The sequence below is a fragment of the Pezoporus occidentalis genome, unplaced genomic scaffold (genome assembly GCF_034315485.1).
Source record: "Pezoporus occidentalis ecotype Australia unplaced genomic scaffold, CSIRO_AGI_Poc_V1 ctg115, whole genome shotgun sequence".
Taxonomy (NCBI): Eukaryota; Metazoa; Chordata; class Aves; order Psittaciformes; family Psittacidae; genus Pezoporus; species Pezoporus occidentalis.
Genome location: NW_026912940.1, coordinates 405,279 through 432,465, shown reverse-complemented (window position 1 = coordinate 432,465; position 27,187 = coordinate 405,279). Strand labels below are relative to the sequence as shown.

Below are 27,187 nucleotides of genomic sequence, written 5' to 3'. Positions count from 1 at the left end.
TCCAGCAAATATCAGGGAAGTTAAAATCCCCCACGACGACCACAGCCTGTGACTGTGAGGCCGCTCTCAGCTGCCTGTAGAAGGCCTCGTCAACTTCCTCACCCTGATCTGGGGGTCTGTAGCAGACACCTACAACAGTATCCCCCCTGCTAGCCTGCCCCTTAATTCTCACCCACAGACTCTCAACTCGCTCGTCATCTGTCCCTGGACAGAACTCGGTGCATTGTAGTTCCTCCCGCACATAAAGAGCAACCCCACCACCCTTCCTGGCTGGCCTGTCTTTCCTGAAAAGGACATAGCCCTCCATGACTATATTCCAGTCATGTGAGCTGTCCCACCACGTCTCTGTAATTGCCACCAGATCATAGTCTCCTGACTTAACACAGGTTTCCAACTCCTCCTGTTTATTTCCCATGCTGCGCGCATTGGTGTACAGACATTTCAGGGAGCGAGCTGAGCACACCGATGTCACCCTAGGATTGTAGGAGGCCTCCCTGTCTTCATTAATTCTGGAGCGCTGCCCCACTGGGGCAAGGCCAGCTACACCCCCATCCCCCTTCGAATCTAGTTTAAAGCTCTCCAAATGAGCCCTGCTAATTCGTGCCCCAGCATCCTTTTGCCTCTGTGAGACAAACCTTTCTCACTTGTCGTTGTCCAGACTGGTGCCCTATAAAACCAGCCATTATCAAAAATCCAAAGCCCTGCCTGTAGCACCAGTCTCTAAGCCAATTGTTCATGAACTGAATCTTCCCATTCCTTCCCACATCATCAGTGGAAGATGGGAGGAGTGAGGAGAAGATCACTTGAGCCCCAGACTCTTTGACCATCCGCCCCAAGGCCCTGTAGTCTTTCTTCATCCCCCTCAGACTGCGGGAAGCAGCTTCCTCCCCACCTGTCTGGAAGACCAGCAGCGGGTAGTAGTCTGTCGGGTGCACCAGGGTGGGGAGCGCCCTGGTGATATCCCTGATCCGGGCTCCAGGCAGACTACACACTTCCCTATGATGAGGGTCAACTCTGCATATCGGGCCCTCTGTTCCTGTCAGAAGGGAATCCCCTACTACAATGACCCTTCTTTCTTTCTTATCAGAGGCAGTCAGCTGACTGAAAAAGATACTGCTATCAAATGAAACTGAGCATAATATGTGAGGTAAATTCTTCAGGTGCGTCACCAAATTCAGAGATGACCATGTGCAGTTAGGACAGGTGGTATCAGCAGCCTAGCTCAACTCCTGTGGAGAGTGAGGATGCAAGTAAGATCGCAGAAGCATCATCAGTTCTGGTAGAGAGATTGCTACCAGTTTTGTGTAGTATCTCCCAGTGCATGCCATGGTAACTCAGTGATGTATTTCTGTTCTGCTTTTCAGCAAAATGTTTGACACTGAACTTTGCCCTCTCCCATTCTCCATGGAGGAGATGTTCGGCTTCATTAGCTGTCGATTCACAGGGTATCCATCCTCTGTGCAAGAGCAAGCATTGCTTTGGCTGCATGTAAGTGTCCTTTCTTCACAAGTCATGCTGAAGCAGCTTATGATTTTGGAAAAATGAAAGGGTGTGTGTGTCCTGTTTTCAGAAGAGTGGGGAAGCCACTTTTCCAAGCATCATGGGACCTTTCTGCTCTTTACTTAGCTTCAGCATAAGGATGGTTGGTAGACAAATCCCAGGAAGTTTTATGTTCTTAGCCCATCATGGCAATGTAAAGGAAGCCTGGAAGTTCCTTTTGCCTTTGAATGTGAATTGTGTCTTTAGGACCATTCAGCTGTCTGACTTTTTGCCAGCAGTAGTTTTTAGTCTCCACAGAGTTTGGTCTGTAGATTCCAAAATTAATTCCAGACTCCAGAAGCAGCTGTAGTTGTTCCCACATGCAAATAACTGGATTTAGACTAGCTCTGTACACACCAAGGTTTGCTGCTCTGGTCCTTTTGTGCTGTATTTGCTCACAGAGCTGGCATTGACCCAGTGTTTGTATTCAAAAGCTACAGGGACAATCACGTCGGCTGGGGGCAGTGAATTCAAAAGGGTTTGAAATTTTCCATAGCACCTCAGAATAATACCTTCTTCACCACTGAAGTGTTCTTCAGTATCACTTCTGCTGAGGATTATTTTGGCTGAGCCTCTGCAAAGACCAATTTACGTAATGACTGTAGCAATTTTCAGGTTTGCAGAGTTTTCAAGTAAAGTCTGAGTTTTTTAGGTTTTTCTTGACCTACTAACAGTTAAAGACAAATACCAATAAGCTCATGTTTGCCCGAGTGTTGGTGACAAAATAGATGATGAACACTCCCTCAGTGATTTGCAGATAACCATCCTGTCACTATGTTAGCACCGGTGATTCTGACTGGATTCTTAGAACAAATACAGGCATTCGTTTTTAACTAATAATAAATACAGTAAATAGATACTCACCCAAGTGTTGGTAGTTTTAATTTACAGAAATACTTCTGTGCAGCAACCTCACATCCCTGTGTGTTTGTGCATAAAATTGATCTCAAGGCGCACCAAGCCCATGCCAAAAAGTACCTTGAAAATACCCTTTTTTTGCCAGTTCTCTTTTGCCCTGATTCTAACAGAAATCAAAACTTGTAGCTGATCTTATTGAATCCCAAAATTAAATGCATTGAATTTGATGAAATTGAGGATCAGATGATAAAGATACTTATAAAGTAGATGGCCATTTCTGATTAAACTTGAAATTCATGCTTTTTTATTTATTGTTTTTCCTCAGGTGTTATCTGAACTAGACATTGTTGTTCCTCTTCAGTTACTAATCAGCATGTTTTCTGATGGAGTTAATTCTGTAAAAGAGTTAGCAAATCAAAGAAAATCCAGAGTTAGTGAACTGGTGGGAAGCATTGCAGCTCGGAGGGTAACTATTATTTATCCTGGTTGGTTTGGTTTTGGTTTTGATTTTTGTTTTGCTTAGAACAGAATTCCTAATAGAATACATGTGAAGCATTAAAAAGTCATCTTTCAATATGACATTGGCATTTGGCTGGAAACACCCTAAACTTTAAAAATGGAAGAAAATTTCCATGACTTCTTCAATTTGTACCTCTCTACCACATGGTTAGTGTAAAGATAATTCAGATAGGAACTGCAATTCCTTAGTGAACTGGTTTGTTTGGGATACGTGAACTGGTTTGTTTGGGATACGTTTGGAGAGTTCTTGGTATCTTTTCCAACCATTTTCATTCTCTTCACCTTCTATTAATAACAGTAAACAAAAAGTTGTATGGATAACTGGTCACTCTGAGCTTTTGTATTCTATTTGGTGGGTCGAGGTATGTTTTGGAAAGGTGACAAAGCAGAATTTATTTCTGTTTCCTTGCCTAATTTTTTCCCATCCAAGAGATGCAAAAACTGATCTGAAGTTGTCTGTCAAAGGCTTATGGTCTGGGAGAAAATGTGTACAAATCTGTAGGCACTACACATACTTGGGCTGATGTGACTAACTTCCCAGTAGTCTTGGATGAACTGGTTCAAGGACAGCAGGAACAAGAGTGCTTGAAAGGTCAGATTAGATGTAAGAAACTACTGTCTAAGCAGTTGATGCTTCTTTATGTGTGGTCTGCTTGGTTTATGATGTAGTTCTCCAGAGAGCACTCCCACACCTAGCCCATGGCTACTTCTAAAATAAGCAGGAAAAAAAATGGACAAATTTACTCTCTGGTCTTGCAGATCATAGCTGTCCTGAAAGTAGACCTCATGTGTCATCTATCTGTGTATCTCCCTGCAATACTGAGAAGTTCTCAAGGCGTTTTAGGGGGCCTGCTATGGTGTGGACATAATTCAATGCAGACATGCACATCTCGTTACCATTGTGTTTAGTTCATTTCCAGATACTTGAATCTTTGGTATAGCCTTAGTTACACCGTTCTCTTGAGGTAGCCTCCTTTATTAGCCTCCTACTATTGAAGTTTGTGTCCCTGGATCATGGAGTGGGTCATTGTAACCTCATGGCTGCTTTACTGCCTGCACCAATTATATGTTTAATTTATGATGTTAAAATTCCTCCTTAGTAGGAGTAAGATGACTGATGTCAGCCACTTAGCTTAAGAGGATGTGTACAACTGTGCAGAATATGATTCCTGTGCTTCTATCATGTTTTATCATTTAATGGCATTAAGGGATACATGTAGATTTGGCAAAAAAAGCCACAGAAGTGAATAGAAAGGCTGTCAAAGTTCTTGCATTTTCTGCAGTTTTGCATAGAATGAGATTACTTAAATGCGTAACAGTAATTTTTATCATTTTAATTCTTTATGTCTTCAGGTAAGCATTGCTTCTGACCCTGGGCGCAGAGTTCAGCACACCATGCTGAGTCCTTTCCCAAGCCCTTTCCAGAGCCCATTTCGGAGTCCAGTACATAGTCCTTTTCACAGCCCTTTCAAGAACTTTGGACACCCCAGTGGAAAGACAATTGATTTTGACTGTGAAGATGATGAAATGAATCTTAATTGCTTCATTCTGATGTTTGACCTCATCTTGAAGCAGGTACTTGCAGAAGAATAGCACCCACATTAAGATGGGCACTGAAGTTCTGTAGTCACTTTTTTTTCTTTAATCCTGTACTGAGTCCCTTTCTGTTAAGGGATTGTCATGAAGTATAAGACATTTAAATCCCAATACAACTGTCATCTGCCTTTACCTGTATAGGAGTTACAGGCTCATGTTCAATGAAGAGAGGTTAGATACCTTTATGCTAGATAGCTCATATGAGTGAAAGGAACTTATCCTTGGAGATATGTTTATTACAACAGACTAGAAACAGAGGCTTGTTGATAGGCTTAGATTAGATTAATAATATTTGGGTAGCTACATTGTACATTGTGAATCTAAGGTCAAGTATTTTGGATAACTGTCTCCAGGTAAAATTCGTGGATCCTGTACTTGAAATTTTTTGTCTACTTTAGCTGTTCAAGCTAGTGCCTCAACACCAGTGGCAGTTAAAAATTATGAGTTCCAGTTTTTCTCAAATTCTTTCCAGTACTGTAATCTAACACTAGCAGGGGCAAAATACTTAGTGCTCTGGCTCTTAAATAAATAGTAGATCCTTATTCTTTTCACTCTGTTTCAGATGGAACTCCAGGATGATGGTGTCACTTTGGGCTTAGAGAGCAGCATTTCAAAAGATGTAATATCCATCATAAACAATGTGTTCCAGGCACCCTGGGGTGGTTCTCACACCTGTCAGAAAGATGAAAAAGCAGTTGAATGTGGTCTGTGTCAGTCCAGTGTTCTCTGTTACCAGCTGGGTTTTGAGCTGCTGGAACAACTTGCTCCAAAAGAAGAAATCAGGCTTGTGGTAAGTAGAGTAGGAAAGGGCCTATATTACGTGTGCTGAAACTCTTCTTCATTGTTCTTGTTACATTGTGCACAAGGGGGCAAAGCTGTGCTAATCTTTTGGTGTGGAGGATTTGGGAAGGTAAAGCAAAATGCAGTTGAATTGTAAAATTTTGTAAGTTTGAATTGATACAAAGGACACAGCATTCATTCAGCATGATCTCTTCCCCCATCAACACTGAAGTGCTGTTTCACTTTGAAAGGACACTGCTATGACTCTGTGTCTTAGACAAAATGGGAAATAGTAATACTTAGTGCTTTTCCTCTTCTTTCAAAAGCTAAGTGTGGATATTTTGAAATGATTAATGATTTTGAGTGAGTCAGTTGTCAAATGAGTAAGCCTTAATTGGTGTTTAATGGTTGAAAATGCTGAGCATTGCTGACAAACAATATACTTCAGGTTGAGAATCCAACTTTATTAGACACAGGTATGTACTTTCCAATCAGTAGTTATCATCGAAGTCCTCTGTAGCTTTGCAGAGGAATTGAAACATTACCTGTGGTGTGAAGAATTTATTTTAAGCTGCATGTCTGTTTTACATAACTGTGCTATCTGATGGCTCAGAAGACAGCATTGTTACCCTTATTCTGAGTGCTCATTTGCTGGTGCATGGTAGTAGCAGGATTTATTAGTAATTTTCTTTTCGCTGGTGGGCATAGTGATGTCATTGATGTGTAACAGTTTCAGAATTCCATTTGAATACATGTACTAATAGTAGGTATCACAGAAAGGTTGAGGTTGGAAGGGACTACTGGAGGTCATCTATTCCGTCCTCCCTGTTCTAGTTGGGTCACTGGAGAGCACATTGCTCAGGACTGTGTCCAGATGGCTCTTGAATATCTCCAGGGCAAGAGACTCCACAGCCTCTTTGGGCAACTATTCCAATGCTCAGTCACCCTCACAGTGAAGTTCTTCCTCATGTTCAGGTGAAACTTCCCATGGTTGAGTATGCCCATTGCCACTCATCTTATTGCCTTGGTGGTGCCAGATGAGGTGCAAGTGGTGCTGTCTTTTGAGTACTGGGGTGTGGTACCATTTCTAAGATCCACCTTGTGATTTATAACATGAAGGTCACAATGCCAGCCTGCAAGCTTGAGCTTCTGGCCACCGGCAGAAGTAACTCCAGCCTGGTCCCTTTTTCAGTGTAAAAGTGATTGAGGTAGTTCCTCCATCTAAGCCTGTAACTCCACAGTAATGACGAAACGTGCTCTGCTCCTGTCTGTTTACTCCTCTGAGGCAAGGATGCTGAGTTTCATGAAACCGTGGCCCTGTTGATTGGGTCCACCTCTGCTCCAATATAGTTTCTGTTAAATGATCCACGTTTGAAACATAGTCTTGTCAGTATACATTTGCTGATGCAGAATTTTAGATATGCATCTGGTTTGAATGTACAAGTGTACATGGAACTAGACAGTTTCTACCTCATTTGAGCTAGGGTTACTACACCAGATGTAACTTATACTGCAGGATGTGGCCTTATGTATTTAGATAACATCAAGAAACAAATTTAACTTATTATATTCTTAAAGGAGCCCACAGATAACCTCGAGGATAGTCTTCTGTATACTAGACCTGAGTTTATTATAGGAACTGAAGGAGAAGAGGAGGATAAATCAGCACCAAAACATGGAGAAAACCCAGGAAATCACACAGAGACAGCAGAAAATGCTGGTAGGTGGAGGGTGAGGAGGTTGGGTGTTTCAGGAAGGCTTTAAATGAATTTTTTATTCTACTCAATATAGAATACAAGGTTCTGATCAGTCTTTCAAGTCCAACAGTGCATGGTCACTATTTTCTCATGCATTTAATTCTTTCGACATATTAATTAAATAGGAAGGCTGTATTTTTGTTGAATGCAACTGTTACTCTCTCTCAAAAAAAGCGTTGGCTATCTTGGCATTTTTAACATATAAAGTAACAAAACCATTACATGCCAAATTGTGTACTGTTGTAACTTTACTGACTGCAGGGTTACTGTGGCTAGAATTAATTTCTTTCTCATCACTGTAACATTCTTTTTTTTCTTCTGAATCCACAAATGAGAGACTTTTAACAACATTTTATGTAACTTACATTTTTAACAGCGATAAAGAATGACACAGAAAGAAAATTTTGTTATCAGCAACTTCCAGTTACCTTGAAGCTCATATATACAATATTACAGGTAACGTTGATTTCTTGTTTGTTTAGCTTGAATTTTTTGTTGTGGTGTCATTGTGTTGAGAATAGTGCATCTACTTACACAGGAAATGTCAAGGTTTGAAGAACCAGACATTCTTTTTAATATGCTGAACTGTCTGAAGATCCTGTGTCTTCATGGGGAATGCCTGTATATAGCAAGAAAGGACCATCCACAATTTCTTGCCTATATTCAAGATCACATGCTGATTGCAAGGTAGGTTTTTACCACACGTGTTGTCTTCATGCTTTTTTGGTTCTGCAACTATACCTTCATTGTTGGCATCAAAGAATTTGCAAATTAACAAAGGGTGCTAGGGAAGTGTGTAAAGGTTAAATAACTGTATAAGGGCACATTGCACAGGCTAATTAAGAAGTTGCTTGTGAAACCAGGGTACCTTGCATTGTCCATCATAGCTACTCTGTCATGCACCACTCTTTGCAGTGAGTCAGAGTTTCTCATATTGAGAAATAGCATTGGCTGAGACTGAAGTATCTTCCCTGACTCTACAAAATACAACAAAGGGTGATGTAGAGGAAGGCACACTATTTATAGGGCTTTAGCATTACAGCTGAGAGAACAGTGTTGAACCTTATTTTTAGGAGGTAAAAGAAGTTTTTTATTTAGAATCAGAGTGAATTGGATTGAAATTTTCGTTTTCAGATTCTCTTTGGAGAAAGCGACTTTTGCAGAAAACTCACTGAATTAGTATCAGCCTATGGTGTTCATCAGTGCTTACATCTGCTCTGTATCAATTTCACCGAATATCTCCTGAGACTGTAGGGTTTTAGTAGACTGGAGAATCTGTCCTGAAGCTAAATACCAGCAAATTGTGAACAGCTGACATCTTAGTCATTTGTGGATGCACGTGATTCATGGTGCCAAGACAGTTCATGTAGCTTATGTACTGAAGCTTGTTGTACTGAAATTGTTAAATCACAGCACAGATTATGTTCCATGACAGTTGTGCCTTGAATTAGGGCAACTCTTGTAAAATCTGGAATATTTCAACCTGGATTTTCAAGAAAAACTGCAACCTGGTGATATTCCCATAAATGCTTGAGATGGCTCATGCAGATTTTCATGAAAAGTGCATTCCCACCAACAATACAGTGTAGATATTTAGAAGAAAGGATGTCAGGTGTTTTTATAAGCAGCCTTGCTCTTTTGGTCTTTCCAGCTTATGGGGAGTTGTGAAGTCTGAGTTCTCTCAGCTTTCTTCCTTGGCAGTCCCCCTTCTTCTCCATGCACTTTCACTTCCCCATGGAGCTGACATTTTCTGGACAATCGTAAACAGCAATTTCAACAGCAAAGATTGGAAGATGAGATTTGAAGCAGGTAGGCCTGAGAAATGTATACTGTTTGCTCTTTGTTGCTTCGCTAGAGAGGTAGAGCCTTCTCTCCTGTAACTGAGGAGACCTATAATAAATTATTATCTTTTTGCTGCTTTAGGGAGTATAGTCTGCTACAAAACAATGGCACAAAAGTACAGTAAAATAGAGAACATGAGACGTTTTGGATAATCAAAATCAAAGTTACAGCACTTGCCAACTTTTTTGTTGGTGCTTTCTCAGATGTGCATATTTTGAAACGAGGTATATTTATCAGGACATAAAGAAGCCACTGCCTAAATTAATATGCATATTTTCTTTGTCTGGGGACATGGCTGCTACAGTGGAGAAGGTGGCTGTGTTGTGCAGATTTTTGGATATTCACTCCGTGACAAAAAATCACCTACTGAAGTACTCTTTGGCTCATGCATTCTGCTGTTTCCTGACTGCTGTAGAAGATGTCAACCCAGCAGTAGCTACAAGAGCTGGGCTGTTACTTGACACTATAAAGAGGCCAGCTTTACAGGTAAGTTCTTTATATGGGGAAAAAATACATTCAAACAGGAATCTGGGTATTCACCTAAAGTTCAAAGCCATTCAGCTGTACAGCATCATGGCTATTGTTGACATTTCTTTAGGCAAGCCATATGGTTCTTGGTAATTGACGTATGTGCAGAATAGCCACGGGAAATGGTACTGTCCTAGCCCCAACTTAGCGTCATAAAATTATTTAGGTTGGAAAAGACCTTTAAGATCATTGAGTCCAACTGTAAAAATTTTGATGGCTGCAAAAAATTACTGTTGCGCTTGAACTGCTATCATAGAAAGCTGTAAATGTTTTTTATGATGTTAAAATTTGTTGACATTTTTCAATCAAAAAAAAAAAGAAAAAAAGTCTTATGATGCCCTGCTGAGCTGACAGTGAGAAGATGTATTTCAGACATGGTCTTTATCTTTTAAAGATTTACTTAGGCATGTAATTTTAAGCATGCCAGAGACCCTGCCAATCAGGATTCGCATGACTAAAACTAAGCAGATATGAAAGTGATCAGAGCCTATGCATACAAGCAAGACTGAAGAAAAAATATTCTGATAGTACACAACTCCAGTTCTTGTTTTCTGGAGAGTAGCATGAATATATATTTTAAAAAGTTCAGTGTTACTGCCTGTAAAAAGCTGTTAATACCTGGTAGCTTTATTCCATGTAGTGCCTTTTCAAAAGTTTCCCAAGAACTTGAATTCACTGAGGCTGTTACCAGTGTATGGCATTTGTGTATTTAATGTGTGGGTTTTCTTAAACATAGGTCTTGAAAGTACACCCAAAATTCTAGTGTAAATAAAATACAGACCCATTTTGAGGCAAAGCACTTCTGATACACTTCACCACATAATCTTTCTTCCTCTGTTTGGGCTTGGTGATTCATACATTTTGTAATAAAGAGTTTGATTCAGTTGCCTAAATGTAAACTTTTTCTCAGGCAGGGTTGTGTGAAGAGAATACTTTGATATTGTGTACCAAATGTGCAGTAGGACAGAACTTTGCATGTATACCTTTGTGTTCCTCAAAATCTTAGCACATTTTACATTCTAAATATGATGTTCGTTTATCTCCTTAATTACCTTACTTCTTCATTGATATAATAGGATTAACTAGGTTGGAGAAGACCTTTAAGATCAACAACTCCAACCATTACTGCAGGACTACCAAGTCCACCACTAAACCATGTCCCTGAGGGCATTGTCTACATGTGTTTTTGAACACTTCCAGGGACAGTGATTCCACCGCTTCCCTGGGCAGCCTGTTCCAATGCCTGACAACTCTTTCTGTGAAGGAATTTTTCCTAATATCCAGTCTAAACCTCCCCTAGGGTAGCTTGCAGCCATTGCCTCTCATCCTATCAGTTGTTACCTGGGAGAAGAGACCGACCCTCACCTCGCTACAACCTCCTTTCTGGCAGTTGTAGAACGCGATAAGATCTCCCCTGAGCCTTCACTTCCTCACACTAAACAACCTCAGTTCCCTTGGCCATTTCTCATAACACTTGTGCTCTAGGCCTTTCAGTAGCATTAGTTCTGATTTAAAGGCCTTGGCAAGAAAAATGATCTAAACCTTTATCCTAAACCTAAACCTTTATCCTAAATCCTAAATCTTTATCCTAAACCTTTATCCTGTACTAATTAACAGAATTAACAAAGGGAGGTTTGAGCTCCCCTTGCTTTAAAAAAATGCTTTAAGTTTTCACATCCTTTTTTTTTTTTTTTCTTGTCTAGGGTCTTTGCCTCTGCCTTGATTTCCAGTTTGACACAGTTGTCAAAGACAGGCCCACGATTCTTAGTAAGCTTTTGCTACTTCATTTTCTAAAAGCAGATATTCCAGCTTTGAGCTGGGAGTTCTTTGTGAATCGCTTTGAGACCTTGTCTCTGGAAGCACAGCTTCATCTGGACTGCAACAAAGAATTCCCTTTCCCAACAAGTAAGCAGAGTCTAAATCAATCTGATTTCCTTTTATCAGCTTCTGGAATTTCAGCTGCCTGCAAGGGTCTGAGAAAGATGTAGGTCACTCCCAAATATTCTTATTTAAAGATATGACCCTGCATTTGAGTATTTGGGAGTGATTTAAAATTTAAAAGATGCAAAAGGTATTTTCCAGGTTTGTTTTTAAGCTTTCTCTTTGTCTTTTCAAAGGGATGCAAAGGGATGGGCTCACCCGCGTTAGTCACTTACATAATTAAACTGAAAGGGTTTGAATGCACTATAGACATGAATATAGGAAAGTATTGGTGACCTTGTTAAGCTGTGCAGTGATACTGCTCATCACACCCCTCTAAAAGCATAATCACACTCACAGATTTTGGAGGCACTGTTCAAATTCAGGGTGGTAGGTATAGGCAGGACAGGAGGTCAGTGAGGCAAAACTAGAGGCCACATTTGGGTATGAGTGCATTGAACGTGATCCATACTTGTGAGACTTCTGCCATTTTAAATAGAGGGCACCTCATATTCCCTTAAGCTGAAATTCAGGTTTTGGTTTCAAGAACCTCTTTTTGTCCTGTCTCTGAAGAAATTAATAATAGCATAAGTTTTTAAACAGCTATGGCATTTGGGATTTTATGGATTTCAGAATGAGAGCATGCAGATGAGTACCTTGCAGATGGACCCTTGAGCCCATGTGAAGCTTTCTTGGCTTGAGTGGGACCTGGGGCCCAGTTGCATTTGGCACTTAACAACATTAGGGCCTCACCATGCTGTGGAATGAATCCTAACTTGGTCAATTGCATTTGCAAAGCTATCACTGCTGTCCGGACAAATGTCGCCAACCTCAGTGATGCAGCAATGTGGAAGATCAAGAGGGCTCGTTTCGCACGTAATCGTCAGAAGAGTGTGCGTTCCCTGAGGGACAGTGTGAAGGGACCAGTGGAGTCAAAGAGAGCGCTTTCCCTTCCAGAAACCTTAACCACCAAAATTCGTTGAGTATCTGTTTATGTTTTCGTGACACGCCTGTATCTTCTCCCTTAGGATCATATCGTATTGTTGGGTACACATCAGAGATGTCAGTATTTATCCAGTTGGGATAGCACTACGTTTCTGTCTGATTTGGGAATTATTTAGATAATGACAAGTTTGTGAGTTTGACAGAGAACATAAACAAACATTATGCCTTTGCTGTGTTTGTTTAAAATGCCAGAACAAAATGCTCCAAGACGAGTTTGTGGATAGATTTTAATTTGTGGCTAATACATAGTGTTTTAGTCTAAAATAGATACAGTATTTACAGAAAAATTCCTGTTACTAATTTGTTAATTGTAATTATTAAGCAGTGTATGCAGCATATGTTAGGTGTATTAAAAACAACTGTTAATGCCTCGAATGAGCTTTAGAATAGCTTCAAAATTCCTTTTTTAGGAAAATAATGTTCATGCAACACATCCTTCCTGCCAGCTTGTATAGGAGGACAAAGGTGCTGGAAAACCGTAGGCTTGTATGGAGAGCAAAACAGATAAGTTTCCAAGCAGAAACAGCAGAAATCCCCATCTTCATTTAGAGAGTTTCAGAAACGCAGATTAGTCTTTATATTCAAATTGGACCTCACACATTGCTCCTACCCATATAATAAGAACTGATAAAATGTGCAAACCTGGGTGCTGGTGAACTGTTTAGTTAAAAGGTAATTTCTCCAAAACAAACATCACCATATCTGGGGACTCTTAATCCTTCTTAACCATTTTCTGATCCTGCGTAGGAGGTCCTGTGTGGTAACATTAGTACCAGCAAAACTAACCAATGGAGAAAACTAGGATTATAGAGCATGGTGCACAAAATCTGTAGGGCACACAAGTGACCTGTTTCAAATGTCAGACTGGCTGCCTGACAGCACTGTATGAATAAATGAACATAAATATGCTAGCACTGAATATATGCTGAAGTATAAGATGTCAGTACTGCCTTATTAAACAGAGTTGCTCTTGTTTCTGTGGTGTTTGTGTTTGTTTGGTTGGGTGTTTTTTTTTTTTGTTTGTTTGTTTGTTTGTTTGTGTTGGTTTATTTTTTAAGCTTTGAGCTTGACCAGACATGAGCAGTCTGCTCCAGCACTTGGAGGAACACCAGAGCAAACACCAGGTAGGTTTGACAAGGGGGAGTGTTTTGATAAACAGGAGAAGGCAGGTGCTGGCTTTCTTGTTGATTCAAGAAAGGAACTTGCACAAGACAGAAGTTATCTAAAAGGCATGGTGAGCCACATCTTAGCATGGTTCCAAAAGGTCTAATTTGAAGATTTGCTCTTGATCTGTACTGAAACCTGCCCCCAGTTCTAAATACTGCTTCAGGTCTGGGAGGAGGTTATTCAGAGGCATTCAGTTATGCTAGTGGTGCCTCAGCCTCCTGTGTTTCATTGCCCACAGGAACAAGGAAACTTTTTCAGTAGGCTGGCTCTATGGGTCACCTCTGTTCAGCCTGATCTTTGACCTTCAGTTTTAGAGACAGGAGACAGAATGCTTTTGATTGTCAGAACTGTAAATTATGCTTGTCTCCTCTGTATGCTTATAGATGTCTTAAGTCCCTTATTTTGTATTTACTGAAGTTTTGTGAAGACGTCACTCTTTTGTCAGGCATTTTTAGAATAGCCAGCTGAGGGTCCAAGTAATTTCTAAGTAATTGTCACTACTGACAGTGCTTGTGCTGAATCCTGTGTAGACTGACCATTTGAAAGTGAAAAATCTCAGATTCAGATTTTTTCACATTCCTTCTCTATGACTTAGAATATTACCATCAGACACAATTCAGAATTAGAGCCGATCAACTTACTGGGTGATCAGCAGAAAGGAAAATACCTTGCCAGTGTGAATGATGAGTAAGCTGTGAAATGAACCAGGAGAGCTTCTGAATAAGCAGTATATAGCCCTGTCATATTACTCCAGTGAGAGCTGCAGATCAGCAAGTTTCGTACAGAACGTATGTGTTGGCTGTCACTGGGTCATAGAGGGAACAAGTGAAGTAAGTGTTCAGTGAACAGACATATCACTAAATGATGGAGCTTCTGCAGCAAGTCCAGTGAAGGGCTGGGATGATTAAGGGTCTGGAGCATCCCTTATGTGAGGAAAGGCTGAGGATGCTGGGCCTGTTCAGCCTGGAGAAGACTTGGGGTGGGGAAGAAGGAGACTGATGAATGGGGGTATGGGGAATGACAGGACTGATTAAAGGGTGTAGGTATCTGAAGGGAGGGTGTCAAGGGGGTGGGTCCAGACTGTTCTCAGTGGTGACACAACCAAAGGTAATGGGCATAAACTAAACCACAGAAAGTTCTGCTTGAACATGAGGAAGAACTTTACTGTGAGGGTGACTGAGCACTGGAATAGGTTGCCCAGAGAGGCTGTGGAGTCTCCTTCCCTGGAGATACTCAAGAACTGTTTGGACACAACCCTCAGCAATGTGCTCTAGGTGACCCTGCTTGAGCAGGGAGGTTGGGCTACATGATCTCCAGTGGTCCCTTCCAACCTCAGTCATTTTGTGATTGGTCTTCATTTAATGACACCACTCACCTATACTAGACTGAGTCATTCTCACAATGGGAATTGCTAGCCGTTGTGATTTTATTAGATGTATTTTGGTATTTCAAGGCTTCAGTTTCCAGGCTCAGGTAATTAATCTAAGCTTCAAATTAAGTTTCCACTAAAAATGTATATGTAAAAAATGGCATGTAGCTAGTAGCCACTGATATAAAGAAAAGTCCAATAATATGATTCAAAATAATCACAAATGCTTTGGAAACTAGGAGACAAATAACTGTCCCTCTCTTCCTGCCCAGTTTTGATTATTTCTTTCTAAAATACTAATTTTTGTAAAATAGTTTTGTTTTTTTTAAAGTTTGACTCATAGTATTTAACACTTTGCATTGGCAGTACTGAGCATATCTAATGCATATAAGGAACTAACTGACGCCTAGACATAGGCTATACATCTGTTGTAGAGAAACATTTGCTTTATACACACCACTCAAATGCGCCAGTCTTGGTGCTCATTCATTCTTTCTAAATCTAAAACCGTAGTCCTTGCACAGTACAAATACAAGCTGAATCCGATGTGCATTCTGTATGGATTTAACACCAGGATCATGATTTGTTCCTGTATCCTCTGCAGTACCCTGGACAGTCACTTAGAGAGTTTAATTGATAGGCACAGGGATCATAATTGGGATGATGCTTGATAAAATTGTGATCTGATGTTTTATGTTATATTGTGATGTACCTTAAAGTAATTTGAAATTAAATGGCTCTGATAGAAGTGACACATGTATAAATAGATGAATCTGTGGGCATAAGGCTAGATTGAATTCAGGAATGGTGGCTGTATATTAACTAGCAGGCTGTGTGTCTGGTGATGTGAGAAGGTTTTTCTGGGCAGCGATATGAATGTGCGTATGTACCTACCTTTTATGTAGGCATGCACACGCATGAATTATATATGTCTGCACACACATTTTGAGGGTTAAAAGCTACCAAAGCCGCTGTAAAGACAGAGCTGTCTTGGAAAAGTCCTGTGAAGTGTCTGTTAACTAGTGTTAGTGTTATGAAATACGGGCAAAATTGAGCATTTTGTCATTGAGCTTCTAAATTATATTGATCAGCAAGTAAAGTAAATTAAATTAATCTTTTCAGTTTAATTACTCATGGAAATCTATTTGAAGAACCTGAATTTTAGATCACCTTGCTGCTTTGAGTCATTTTATCTTATGTCTTTTTTTGTTTTACTGAAAATCTCACAACATATAATGGAGATGAAAATAAGTAGGCTGAGGTAGATAGTTTAATGTCATCTTTATGAAAATGGTGTCTTCTTGATACAGTTTCATGGAAAGTTTTAAGTGTGTATAACATGTGTAAGGATGATTTCTCAGCTGATGCCCAGAAAGCTTAAATTTATTTTCTATATACTTTTTTTAATGTGCTTCTGAAAATGGTATTTGCAGTATTTCTGATTCTTATTATTTCAGAATGCATTGTTTCTTTTGTGCATCTGCAAATCTTGGTCCAGCAAAAATTTCATTTTGATGGAAGGTTTCTGTAAATAAAAAATCCCAGTGAAAACTTTTGGAAATAAAAAATACTATGTAATGTGAAATCCATTATCTCTTTTTACCAACATGAGGCCAGTCATTCTTAACAGAATTACTATTACTTAAAGTTATTCTTAACAGAGGTGATTCTGAAAATTTCCGCCTCTAGTTTTCATTTTCACCTGTCGTAGAACCCAACTCTCTCCTGTGCTCATCAAAGCAACCATGCAAACAAAACCCTTTGCTCACCCACCAATAAAACCTGAAATATTTAAAAATAATTTTTTAAAGATTACAAATGCTGTAGTTTTGCTGGTGAAGAACCTAAGACAGATGCAGTTGTACCAGCAAAGAAGTTTCTTGTCAGAATAGCATCTTACATTAAGAATATGGGTAAATTATAATATTAAAATAATTTTTAACATTTGCTATAAATACATAACTATGAATTTACATAGACCGTGGGGTATGTAAGTAACTAACAGACTAAGTGGATATTGGTTGCTGGCTAGTTACCCTTACACAGACATGCCAGAACAATTTTGCGATTATACTTTGAGCTGATATTGCTTGTAGGGTCTGTCCCATAAACTTCAACTTCAGGTGTTCTTGCAAAAGTAAGGACTGTGTCCAATAGTTGGACGGATTTATCCTTGAAATGAAAACAACTAGATAGTTCTGTAATTCAGCTTCATACCAGCTTGCTTTATCTCAGTTATTCCCTGTTAAACATATTTTTAACCATAGATCAGAAAATACATCTGAATACATTCTAGTAATATTTAATTGTTAACAGTTGGAGTGTGGTGTAATAAAAAATTTTCAAGCATCTCTCTCTTTTGATGCTGTCAGAATATTTTCTGTTCCTTTTTTTGATTTTTTTTACTTTTTTTTGTTTAGTTTGCATATAATGCGTATATAATGCATTTTATTTTTACAGAAGCATCTAACAAACTATTGTTTTCAAATAGAACATGTTGGAATAATATACTTACTGTGCTTTACCTACGCATTTATTCAGAATTATTTAATAAAAAGAATCTGATACACTGATGAGTGAAGTAGCTTCTGCTTTTCATTAATTCAGTTTCTACTCTTAGCCTAACGTAGAACTTTAGGAGCTGCTAAGCACTAAAAAAGGCCTTACATGTAGGGTGCAATGAAAGAGGCTAACTCTAAAGGCAATTACCAGAGAATTCTAGAAATGATAAATAGTCTTAAAAGTAACTGGAAATACTGTATTAAAAAAACCCAGTCTGGTATGAAGATTAAAATACTTGCCCAGTGCAGTGTGTTTGTTTTGCTTGGATAGTGATAGCCAGCACCCAGGCTTCCTTGTGCTTTGTAAGTAGCCTCTCGTCTTTCACATGGTCATACTCTCATGCAAAATTTTAGTGACTAATTGTTCCCATTCAGTGTTTATCAACCAAGTCTTAGGTTTCTTTTCTGGGAAAAAGTCATCAAAATTTTGACATAATACATAGTGTCCAAAAAATAGTGCCTACATTTTGGCCCAAGTTATTTGAGAGAAATATGGATTCAATGCTAAAAGGGAAGTCTTCATTCATTCTTTCATTGTTACTTGTTAGAATTTTCTCTATCTCCTACCTTTGTTGTCCACTAACGTTTGCTGAAGAAAGACTGAAAACTAAGCCAGATGAGAATTTGGTGGCAGTGGGATTTGATTCTCCTTTAACGCATAGATGAGAAGGAATAATGACACTCAATTTGGCAGAAATGCACTAGGATGGGAAGATCAGCAGCTCCATTAAACATAGCAAAGCTAAGAAATGGCGTTTAGTGTACATGGGGTGTTACTGTGCTGTTGAGCCTGAGGCAACAGGACCAATGCCTTCAGAAATGCAGGTTTATCTCCTGTGACCACCATGTGTATTTGGGCAGAAATTGTTCAATGAACTTTGGAGAAAGATTCTGGTGTATTCTGTACCCTGATAACCAATGTCTCTTGTACCAATAGGACAGCCCTCCCCAGAAAATGATAACACAATAAAAGACCTGCTGCCAGAGGATGCTGGGATTGATCACCAAACAGTACACCAGCTCATTACTGTGCTAATGAAGTTCATGGCAAAGGATGAGAGCAGTGCTGAGTCGGACATCAGCAGTGCTAAAGCTTTCAACACAGTCAAGCGCCATCTGTACGTGCTGCTTGGTTATGATCAGCAGGAAGGATGCTTCATGATTGCACCACAAAAAATGCGTGTTTCAACATGCTTTAATGCCTTTATTGCAGGAATAGCACAAGTAGGTGAAGACACTTAACTGCTTCTTGCAGCTGTTTCTCATTGCTTGTTATTAAAATGGTGGTAGCAGAGCTGCCTTTGTATCAAAACAATGGCTGAGTGTGGTAATGCTATTTAAAACTTCTTAACACCTCTTCAGTTGATGAAAGAAGTGGAAACAAGAATGGCTCCTTGTTTACTCTTAGAAGGCTCAGTGTAGCCTAATCAATTGCTTTCTGTAGGTTTTTTCCTTTTCAGTTAAAAAGTAAATAGTTAAATAAAAGTAAGCTAATTTATAATTTTTTACAAGTACTCTAAACTGGAATAGAAATAATGGTTTTGTGTGCATGGAGGCACACAAATATTACCACTATATGAAAAATTAGAGACTGCTCCAAACCTCTTTGCCCTCTCTTCCTCTAGTCTTTAAATACATTACTTCCCACCTTTCCCATTTCAGAAGAACTGGTATCCACGTGCTCTTGCTTGTTTCCCTGAATGAATAGTCCTTAAATGCTTTGGCATTCTTCACTTTGCAGGAGACTTACTCTTCTTCCTTAGAAGGCACCAGGATTTTCTGATTTCCCTTTCCTAGGGACTGATACCACCATGATGAACTTCTACCTCTTGCTATGATAAATGACTGAACACATCCTTGTCTTGTGCCTTCTTTCTCCATCTTGTAAGGAGAGCCATAATTTCCTGCCTGAAAAGGCTCTTCTAAAGGTGTAGGTAATTCTTAGTGTTAGAACAGTTGGTGGTGCTAGGCTGAAAAACATTTCACACTTGCAGGGTGGTCTTATTTGCCATGAAGCATCATCATTACTTCCACACTTCCTTCTTATTACAGTTTCTCATAAAGAATTACCTTCGATGGGAGAGAATGTTGTTATTTCAGAACTCCACCTGCCCCAGCTCTTAAAATGCCCACTGTAACCTTCAGGCATTGCTCAAAGCTATCTTGGCCTCTTCTGTATCTGGATTCTCATCAAGATTGTCTGGTTCATACACTGGATTCAGTGATTATGTTGGGTTTGGGTTTGTTTTGGTGGTTTTTGTTTTTTAAGTCAGTTGTAATGCAGATACTTGAATAATCTTTCACAGTCATGGAGAAGTCAGGTATCCATGTTTCACCTTTCAGAAAGGTTAATGCAAACTGGGTAGTTGCAAATGCATCATGATCCATGGTCTCAAAGCACCATTGCTGTGTGTTTTTAATCATCTTTCATTTGTACAGGAGATTCAGGCCTGTTACTATTGTATTGAAAGTGTGGAAGTGGCAGTTTAGATCACAGGGCAGCATCTTCCATGTTTTTCTTGATGTTTTCCAAGTTTGAATTCCCAATCTTAAGTGATCAGAATAGACCTGATTTTCAGAAGTACCACTTACAGCAATTCTAAGTAACAGCCCTGCCTTTATTCTGCCTCTAAAATGTCTCGTGGTGGTTGAATTCACCATTTCTGTTTAAAAAACTTTGTAGCTGAATCCTGGCTCCCCTGCTGTGAAGTAAATTTTGAGAACTTCACTAGGCCAGGATTTTTCTCCATGTAGCAGATATCCCCATATTTGTGGGTATTTTTCTGGGTAGCTGTAGGGTCGCTTTGTGTTGGCAATTGGCTTTGCTGCAAGATAAATGCTATTTGAAATCCAAAGATGCATTTACAGAGTGAAAACTTAGTATGGAGCTCTTAAGAGATCTGTTTCAGATCTCTGACTTCTCCAGTCATAAATACTTTTCCCCATCAGCTCCACAAAGGTTGGGATTGGACTTGCTGATTGGTCGATTTTGATGTCAAGCTTGATTGGAATGGCCAGTTCAAATTAAAAACAAATCAAATACCTCTTGGTATTTTGCATTGTAAAATCTGAGTGTTTGGAATTCTTGAAAACATAAAATGTCTTTTTCTCTCCTTAACATCAGGAGAGGCCGTTTCGGTGTTTGCAGTTACTGTTGTATTGCCCCGCACGGTGGCAGTGTTGTACAAGCTTGTCTGAATGGGGAAGCCACCAGTGCCTGCCTCTGCTCAGTATCCCAGGCTGAGCTCTGCTCAGCGTTAACATCCTTGTTGTAGTTTAAACCCTAGCCAGGAAGTTTAACCCAACCAGGACAATCATTTATTCCAGACCTTCCTGTGACAAATTAAAAAACGGGTCTGCTCAGCTTAAGACATGTCTCCATTACAGCATGTGCTGTGTTAAGGCAGGGCTTAACAGGTCTTTCTTGTATGGATGAATTTTTCCTAACCATGCTATATAACTGTATCACAACCTGAGAAGACAAGGCACTGCACAGTAGAACTGCATTTGGTGATTATATATCATCTTTTCAACAGGCTAACCCTGCATGGATAGACATGGGGTTCATCTATTTAGCTCTATGCATGGTACACAAAAGTTTGAGACAGCTGAATATCAAACCAGAGGGTTTTACAGGGAAAAACTTCTAGTCAGTTTGTTCATGGAGGGAACTTGAGAGATGAGTTTTGTGTTTGTAAGTTAAGCTCATCCCCTCGTTCTAATTAAAACAAAACTGAAAAGAAATACAGGTCTGAAGAAAATTGATGATATGGGTGAAACGGATGTTCGTTTCTGTTTAAATGCACAAGGCTCCTGATAAAGTGCACTAAGTACACTAGAACTGCAGGGACATGTTAGATCTTGAGGGCTGTACTGGATTTTGTTTGGCCTGCTATTTTACTTTCCTAGGTGTCAACCAGTATATGTTAGCATCAGAGGCAAAGACCTTGTGGATCCTTGTTATGATCTAGTTTAGCTGCTGATTTCAGGACATACGGATTTAAATAAAAATAGCTAATGTTGCAAGGCTGATGGGAAGATAATCAAAAATATCAGCGTAGTTTCAATTGAAAACATGGTTGTGTCAGGGTATTGGGAATATATGGCCACACTGAACGTAACCATCAGGATTTAAGCCTCTAGGGTAGGCACCAAATAGCATGTTGTTTTTTAAAGGTCATGGTGGAGGCAAGGCTTATGACTAGCAGTAGTAACAGCAACACCACCACTAAAAACTGAGAAGCATTTTATTTTTATCAAGGTATTATTCATTACCTTTGAGATCCTGTAAGGTTTGCATGCTTAGACTTTCTATGTAACATGGCAGACCCACTCTTACCTTTACTATAATGAAGAGTGGGATTCATGTCTCATTACCAGATTTCAGACATTTGGCTTAAAATCCCCAACAGCTAATGCTGCAAGCCTGATGAGAAAATAATGAAAATTGGTAATGCAGTGTTAATACACCCCCTTCCCCCGAAATAACCAAAATACACCTCCCTCCCTCAATCACATCCTATCTGTTAAACATGGGATATACCTAGTATGGTTTTGTCTGTTGAAGCATGATCAACTTGTGCTGCAATATAAGGCTATCCCAACTTAATATATTTTATGAACCTGCCTATGTATGTTAAAATTTAGACTGTGTAGGATGAAAGGCTTTCAGAACCCATCTTACTTAATTTCATTTTACCTATCCAGCTAAAATGAGAACATGGCAAGCTGGCAGAAAGCTTCTAACTGTTAGTGAGGCTTCCTTAAAAACATGTATTTCTTTTCACTTAACTAATACCATAACTATATTAGTTATTCTGCTTTTCAGCATCACTGGATTTTGTTAACTCCTGTGTTAATATTCTTTTCAGGTGATGGACTATAACATCAACCTGGGAAAACACCTTCTTCCCTTGGTGGTGCAGGTGTTGAAATATTGCACTTGTCCTCAGCTAAGGCATTACTTTCAGCAGCCTCCTCGCTGCTCCCTCTGGTCCCTCAAACCTCACATTCGGCAGATGTGGTTAAAGGCTCTGCTTGTCATTCTCTATAAGGTGAGTGTCCTCACCTTTTTTGTGAATAGTGAAAATTTACACTTCAATTTGAAATTTATAACATGGAAAACCTAGCTGCAATGCAAGTGAGAGGAACTGTAAAGGACACTTTTCTCTGGTTGGCTTACTGCATTTAATGTCAACATCTGAAATAGTTAAACTTTCATCTGTGCTACTGACCCTTTGCTTCTGTTATCTACATTGTCTTTTACATAGTTACCCGAGAAAGAAAAACATGGTTTTGAAAATAGGAAAACACTATGTAAAGTTCCAAAGAAGAGTATTTCAAGTAACTTGGAATTAGTTTTAAAAAAAAGACTTTAAATAAGAGGGGGTGTCAGTTTAACACTTGTATTCTCTTGAGTGATGCTTTTTAGGGAGTAGTGTTAAAATGTAATGTGTTTAGGCACTAAAATGGAGCTGTGAATACCTTTATGCTTAACAGATTTCTAGCAGCTCTGTAGGGCACACAAGAAAGTGGAGATACTAAAATGAATGATAATGTGCCGATTAAAACAGAGTATTTGGAGAACAGTTCTTATGAGAGATCTTTTGCATTATTATTAATAGTTGGTTTTATCATATAAAAGTCAAGAGAACAATATATTAAATGTTAGTAATAGGATTTTTTTTAATATCTTTAAACAATTCCATGTAAAAAATATACAAAGCTGAAAAAAGTTCTCCTTCTTGTGATATATTTAGAAGTGTATGATCAAAGGAAGGAAAAGGGCATCCAGCTGACAGTATTCTTGTCATTTTTCTGTTCTACTGCCTAAATGTTTATCCGAGGAGAAAAGTTAGTTTTTAAGCTGAAGTTCTTCTCTTTCACCGAACAGTACCCCTACAGAGACTGTGAAATCAGCAAGATTGTACTTCACCTAATCCACATCACAGTCAATACCCTCAACGCTCAATATCACAGCTGCAAGCCCCATGCAACTGCTGGTCCTTTGTATAGTGACAACAGTAACATAAGCCGATACAGTGAAAAGGAGAAAGGTACTTTTAATCCTCTCATTTTTGTCATTGTCATTGATTTAATTCATTAGGTCTTGCAGATGTTGTAGAAACTGGTAAATAATGGTCTGAATTTTAGAACGTAATACTCAAAATTAAGTCCAAGGTGTGACTTATCTGACTGGCTATAGCTGTCTATAGTAAAAGAAATACGCAATTTCTGTAGGTGAAGTATATCACAGCAGTCCAACATCTCAAGGGAATGTACTATAGACCGAGTAGTTCTGTTATCATGCCTGGATAGTCCTTGACCTCTTCTATGACAATATTATCCAGCCATGCCCACAGACAAGGCATGCAACAAGCCTGCCACCACATTCTGATTATACTTTATAATAACATGGCATAATAGCAATGATGTAGATGTCTAAAGCTGGAAGAGAAAGGTTTTACCTTTACAGTCTGTGTCCAATTCTTAACTCTGTATGTGCCGCTAGCTATATCAGAGGTACTGTGATGGTGTGAACTAGTTTAAGGTTGGGGTATGAAATAACATCATGTTGCGGAGTGTAGTTCCTTACAATTGTGAAGTTTATTATGTGATAAGTATTTATGGCCAAAGTTTAACAGGTTCTTTTGATATTAATCTGTAGTGCCTTTCAGCTATTTTGTCTTTTAGCTGCTCATTCCCTATTTACATCTTCCTCAAAACAGTCTTCCTAGTGTGCAACAAACTTCTGAAGAAGAATGCGAGAAGCACTTTTTATGCATGTTTACCTTTTCCTCTTTTGCTGCTTGTTGCTCATTGAAAGAAGTCCAGCAGAACAAGGATACAAAACTTTGTTTACTTGAACACCCTATTACTCAGCTTCAGCAAATTAAAACAGGCTTAAAATGGATATAAATGATGTATTGCATATTCTCACTCATTTGGAAGTTTCGTAATACTAGAGGAGGGCTTAGAGGGTTTAGATAACTGAACTTAATGTGAATTTCTGTGTTTTGGGATGAGTTAATGACTTAACTCATGACTTAGTAATGCTGAGGGTAGTAATAATACATTTATGAAATGCATTCAGTTTCTGGATTGATGCTGAGATGTTTCTAAGACAAAGTGGGGTGCCTAAATACCCAGCTTGCTCTTCACAGTAAGTGCAAAGTTAGGTGTAGAAGATTTGGTGCTCGAATCCAATGTGTAATGTTGATTCCCTGGGTGGCCTTGTGTTTCACATCATCGTTTCCCTATGTTTAAACTAGGGAGAATAATATTTACTTGCTTTCCAAAGCTGTTATGAAGTGCTTGTGACTGCTCAAAGGCAAAGGACCATAAATGGTCTAATTTTACTCTGTAGATGCTGACTTAATTGTAGGGTAGTTGTCCTTTTTTGCTGAAGTGCTACAGAAAAAAGAAGATGTAGAAAAGTTTTGTTCCACTTGCAAGAAACAGTCATTGTAATTCCGGAGGGACCTGGAAAGTTGAAGCCTTTCCCACCTTTACTAAGGAGGTTTGTTTAGTCTCTGATCAGGTAGCGTGCATGCTGCTGTCATCATCAAAGGTGGTGTTCAGATGATGAACATATGAGGATTTCATTGTCAAGCAACAAAAATCCCCATGCTAAAGATGGATTTTCCCATTATGGAAACTTCTTCCTTATTTTGCTGCCAAACTTCTATGGCAGTCATGGCAAGTGCACAGACTGGTGTAGAGCTGATAAATCTTGTGTGAAAAAGCATTTTTTGCCAAAGGGAAGAAGTTAGACACGTAGGACATGACGTTAAAAGTGATCTTCTAATTTATTAAACCCAGTCCCTGTAGAAATTTGTGCTATCAACTTTGATTTTTCTGGATTCATCGTATCAGTAAAGTATCTTATCCCTGATGCTTTTAGGTTGCAGTTCCATAACTTCTTGCCCAGAGTGTTTCCAGCAAGTTCAAAGCTAAAGGTACTAACATCCAGTTTAAGTCTTCAATTTTGGCCATTCTAACTCTTTGGCTTAGTTGCCTCCTAGACTCCAAATGCATTTCCTCTCCATGTTTGCTTACTAGAATAAGCAAAGCAAACTTTTTTTTTCTCTTGAGTGCTCCATTTTCTTTATTGTCTCAGTCATGTTTCTGGTTTCATTGGAGATGAATCACTAGACATGATAGATATGGATTTTTCCTTTTTTATTTTTTTTATATCATTTTCATACAAGTGATGTTATTTTTTGATGGATAAATAGATTTGGATCTTTCTCTCTGACACTTTCATCCAGAAGGGCTCAAATTAGAGCATGAAGGTTTACTATTTCTACTTCAATCAATATTTTCATGATTCATACTCTTAGTTCTTATGCTGTTACTATTACCAGCTTCCCAAGATGTTCAGTTTCTTCCTTTTTCACCTTCCTGTTTTGCTGGTTTATTACTGACTGTGCATTTCTTGTACTAATTTCAATATTCTTCAATTTACTGTTTCTCACTATAGAAGTTATTTACTCAAGTTAGTGTTCAGATCTGTTTTATTTCTTCCATCTAAAAAATCTGTATTATTACCAGAAGAAAAGATGAGCTTACTATGATAAAAGCTTTGGTATACTTTTGTTGCATTGTAACCAATTTTTCATTTCTCTCGTTCCTTTTTGACCTTAATTCAAGATTTAGCAAGAATGGCAAAGTTATACTTGGGATATAAATTTTCTTGCAAACTTCAGATGATTCTTCATTTTCCAATTCAAGTTTAATTGAAACTAGCTGGGGTTTTGTTACATAGACAGCTTTTCATTCAAGGAATTGCACTCTCTAAAGAGTAATAAAGTTTTTTCTTTCTCCAGCAGAGGAAGACAGTGTTTTTGATGAATCTGATATTCATGATACACCAACTGGACCTTGCAATAAAGAATCTCAAACTTTCTTTGCAAGACTGAAAAGAATTGGTGGCAGCAAAATGGTGAAATATCAACCAGTTGAGATGAATGCTCAGAGAAGTATGAATTGTTTTGTCGGTATAAACTCATGCAGAAACACAATTTCCCACTCTTGGTTTCAAGCTACCACCTTTCTTTGTAGAGTTTATTGAATTGCCCAATTTGAATCCAAATGCTCTGTCTGGCTTTTGAGAGCTGGTACTCCTTGTTTCCCTGAATGAAGTCTCTTACAGGAAAGTAGGCACTCCATATTAAAAAATATCTAAAACCAGCAGTTGTTTTCTGAAACTTTAAGCTCCTTTGAATATAAACATTTTTAAGAGGGTTTCTTGCCATTTTCTTCCACCATTGGGCTGAAGATTTTTACTCAAATTTTTTTTTTCCCGGAAATTGATTTTTTTTCTTTGGATGAGGTGGGACTCTAGGGTAAGCGAATTTGTTGTTGCTGCTGCAAATACTATGATTTTCCATTGGTAAAAAGGGTCAATTTTTGTGGTTCAAAAAATAGGCAGGATTTTGTTTTTGAAATTAATAGCCTAAAAAAATTAAAGAGATGTCCACCACCACCCACCTACCTTCTTTTGTTTCAGGTATATGCACCAGGTCGGCGGGTGGGAGCGTGAGGGAACAATGATTCTGACTAGGGCAAATGTCTCCTTTAACTTTTCTCACTGCTTTTTTTGCATGGTGATTCACATGTGGAGCATTTTGAAATATGGCAATAATAATGACCAGGAATATTCTGGTTTATGTGAATATGCATCGTTCATAATAACAACAGTGATAACCTTTTGAAATGTTCTCAATGAATGCGTTAACAGGGCA

The 27,187-nt window shown here is 38.9% G+C and overlaps 1 protein-coding gene across 13 annotated transcripts in view; it reads left to right on the top strand.

Moving 5' to 3' along the window:
• Positions 1-27,187, top strand: part of UNC79 (unc-79 homolog, NALCN channel complex subunit) — a 117,564-nt gene that overhangs the window by 33,437 nt on the left and 56,940 nt on the right. For 8 of the 13 annotated variants that reach the window (XR_009968340.1, XM_062637864.1, XM_062637836.1 and 5 more), the window contains 16 exons: positions 1,365-1,488; positions 2,723-2,863; positions 4,270-4,491; positions 5,075-5,302; positions 6,871-7,012; positions 7,426-7,505; positions 7,588-7,736; positions 8,701-8,858; positions 9,196-9,377; positions 11,123-11,324; positions 12,138-12,317; positions 13,403-13,468; positions 18,379-18,665; positions 22,313-22,495; positions 23,335-23,497; positions 26,270-26,422. Coding sequence is in view for 12 of the 13 variants with exons in the window: in XM_062637864.1 (XP_062493848.1) it covers positions 1,365-1,488; positions 2,723-2,863; positions 4,270-4,491; positions 5,075-5,302; positions 6,871-7,012; positions 7,426-7,505; positions 7,588-7,736; positions 8,701-8,858; positions 9,196-9,377; positions 11,123-11,324; positions 12,138-12,317; positions 13,403-13,468; positions 18,379-18,665; positions 22,313-22,495; positions 23,335-23,497; positions 26,270-26,422 (2,660 nt within the window). In the remaining variant the exon portion in view is untranslated. The remainder of the gene's footprint in view (positions 1-1,364; positions 1,489-2,722; positions 2,864-4,269; positions 4,492-5,074; positions 5,303-6,870; positions 7,013-7,425; positions 7,506-7,587; positions 7,737-8,700; positions 8,859-9,195; positions 9,378-11,122; positions 11,325-12,137; positions 12,318-13,402; positions 13,469-18,378; positions 18,666-22,312; positions 22,496-23,334; positions 23,498-26,269; positions 26,423-27,187) is intronic. The other 5 variants (XM_062637894.1, XM_062637853.1, XM_062637844.1 and 2 more) reach the window with 4 other exon arrangements.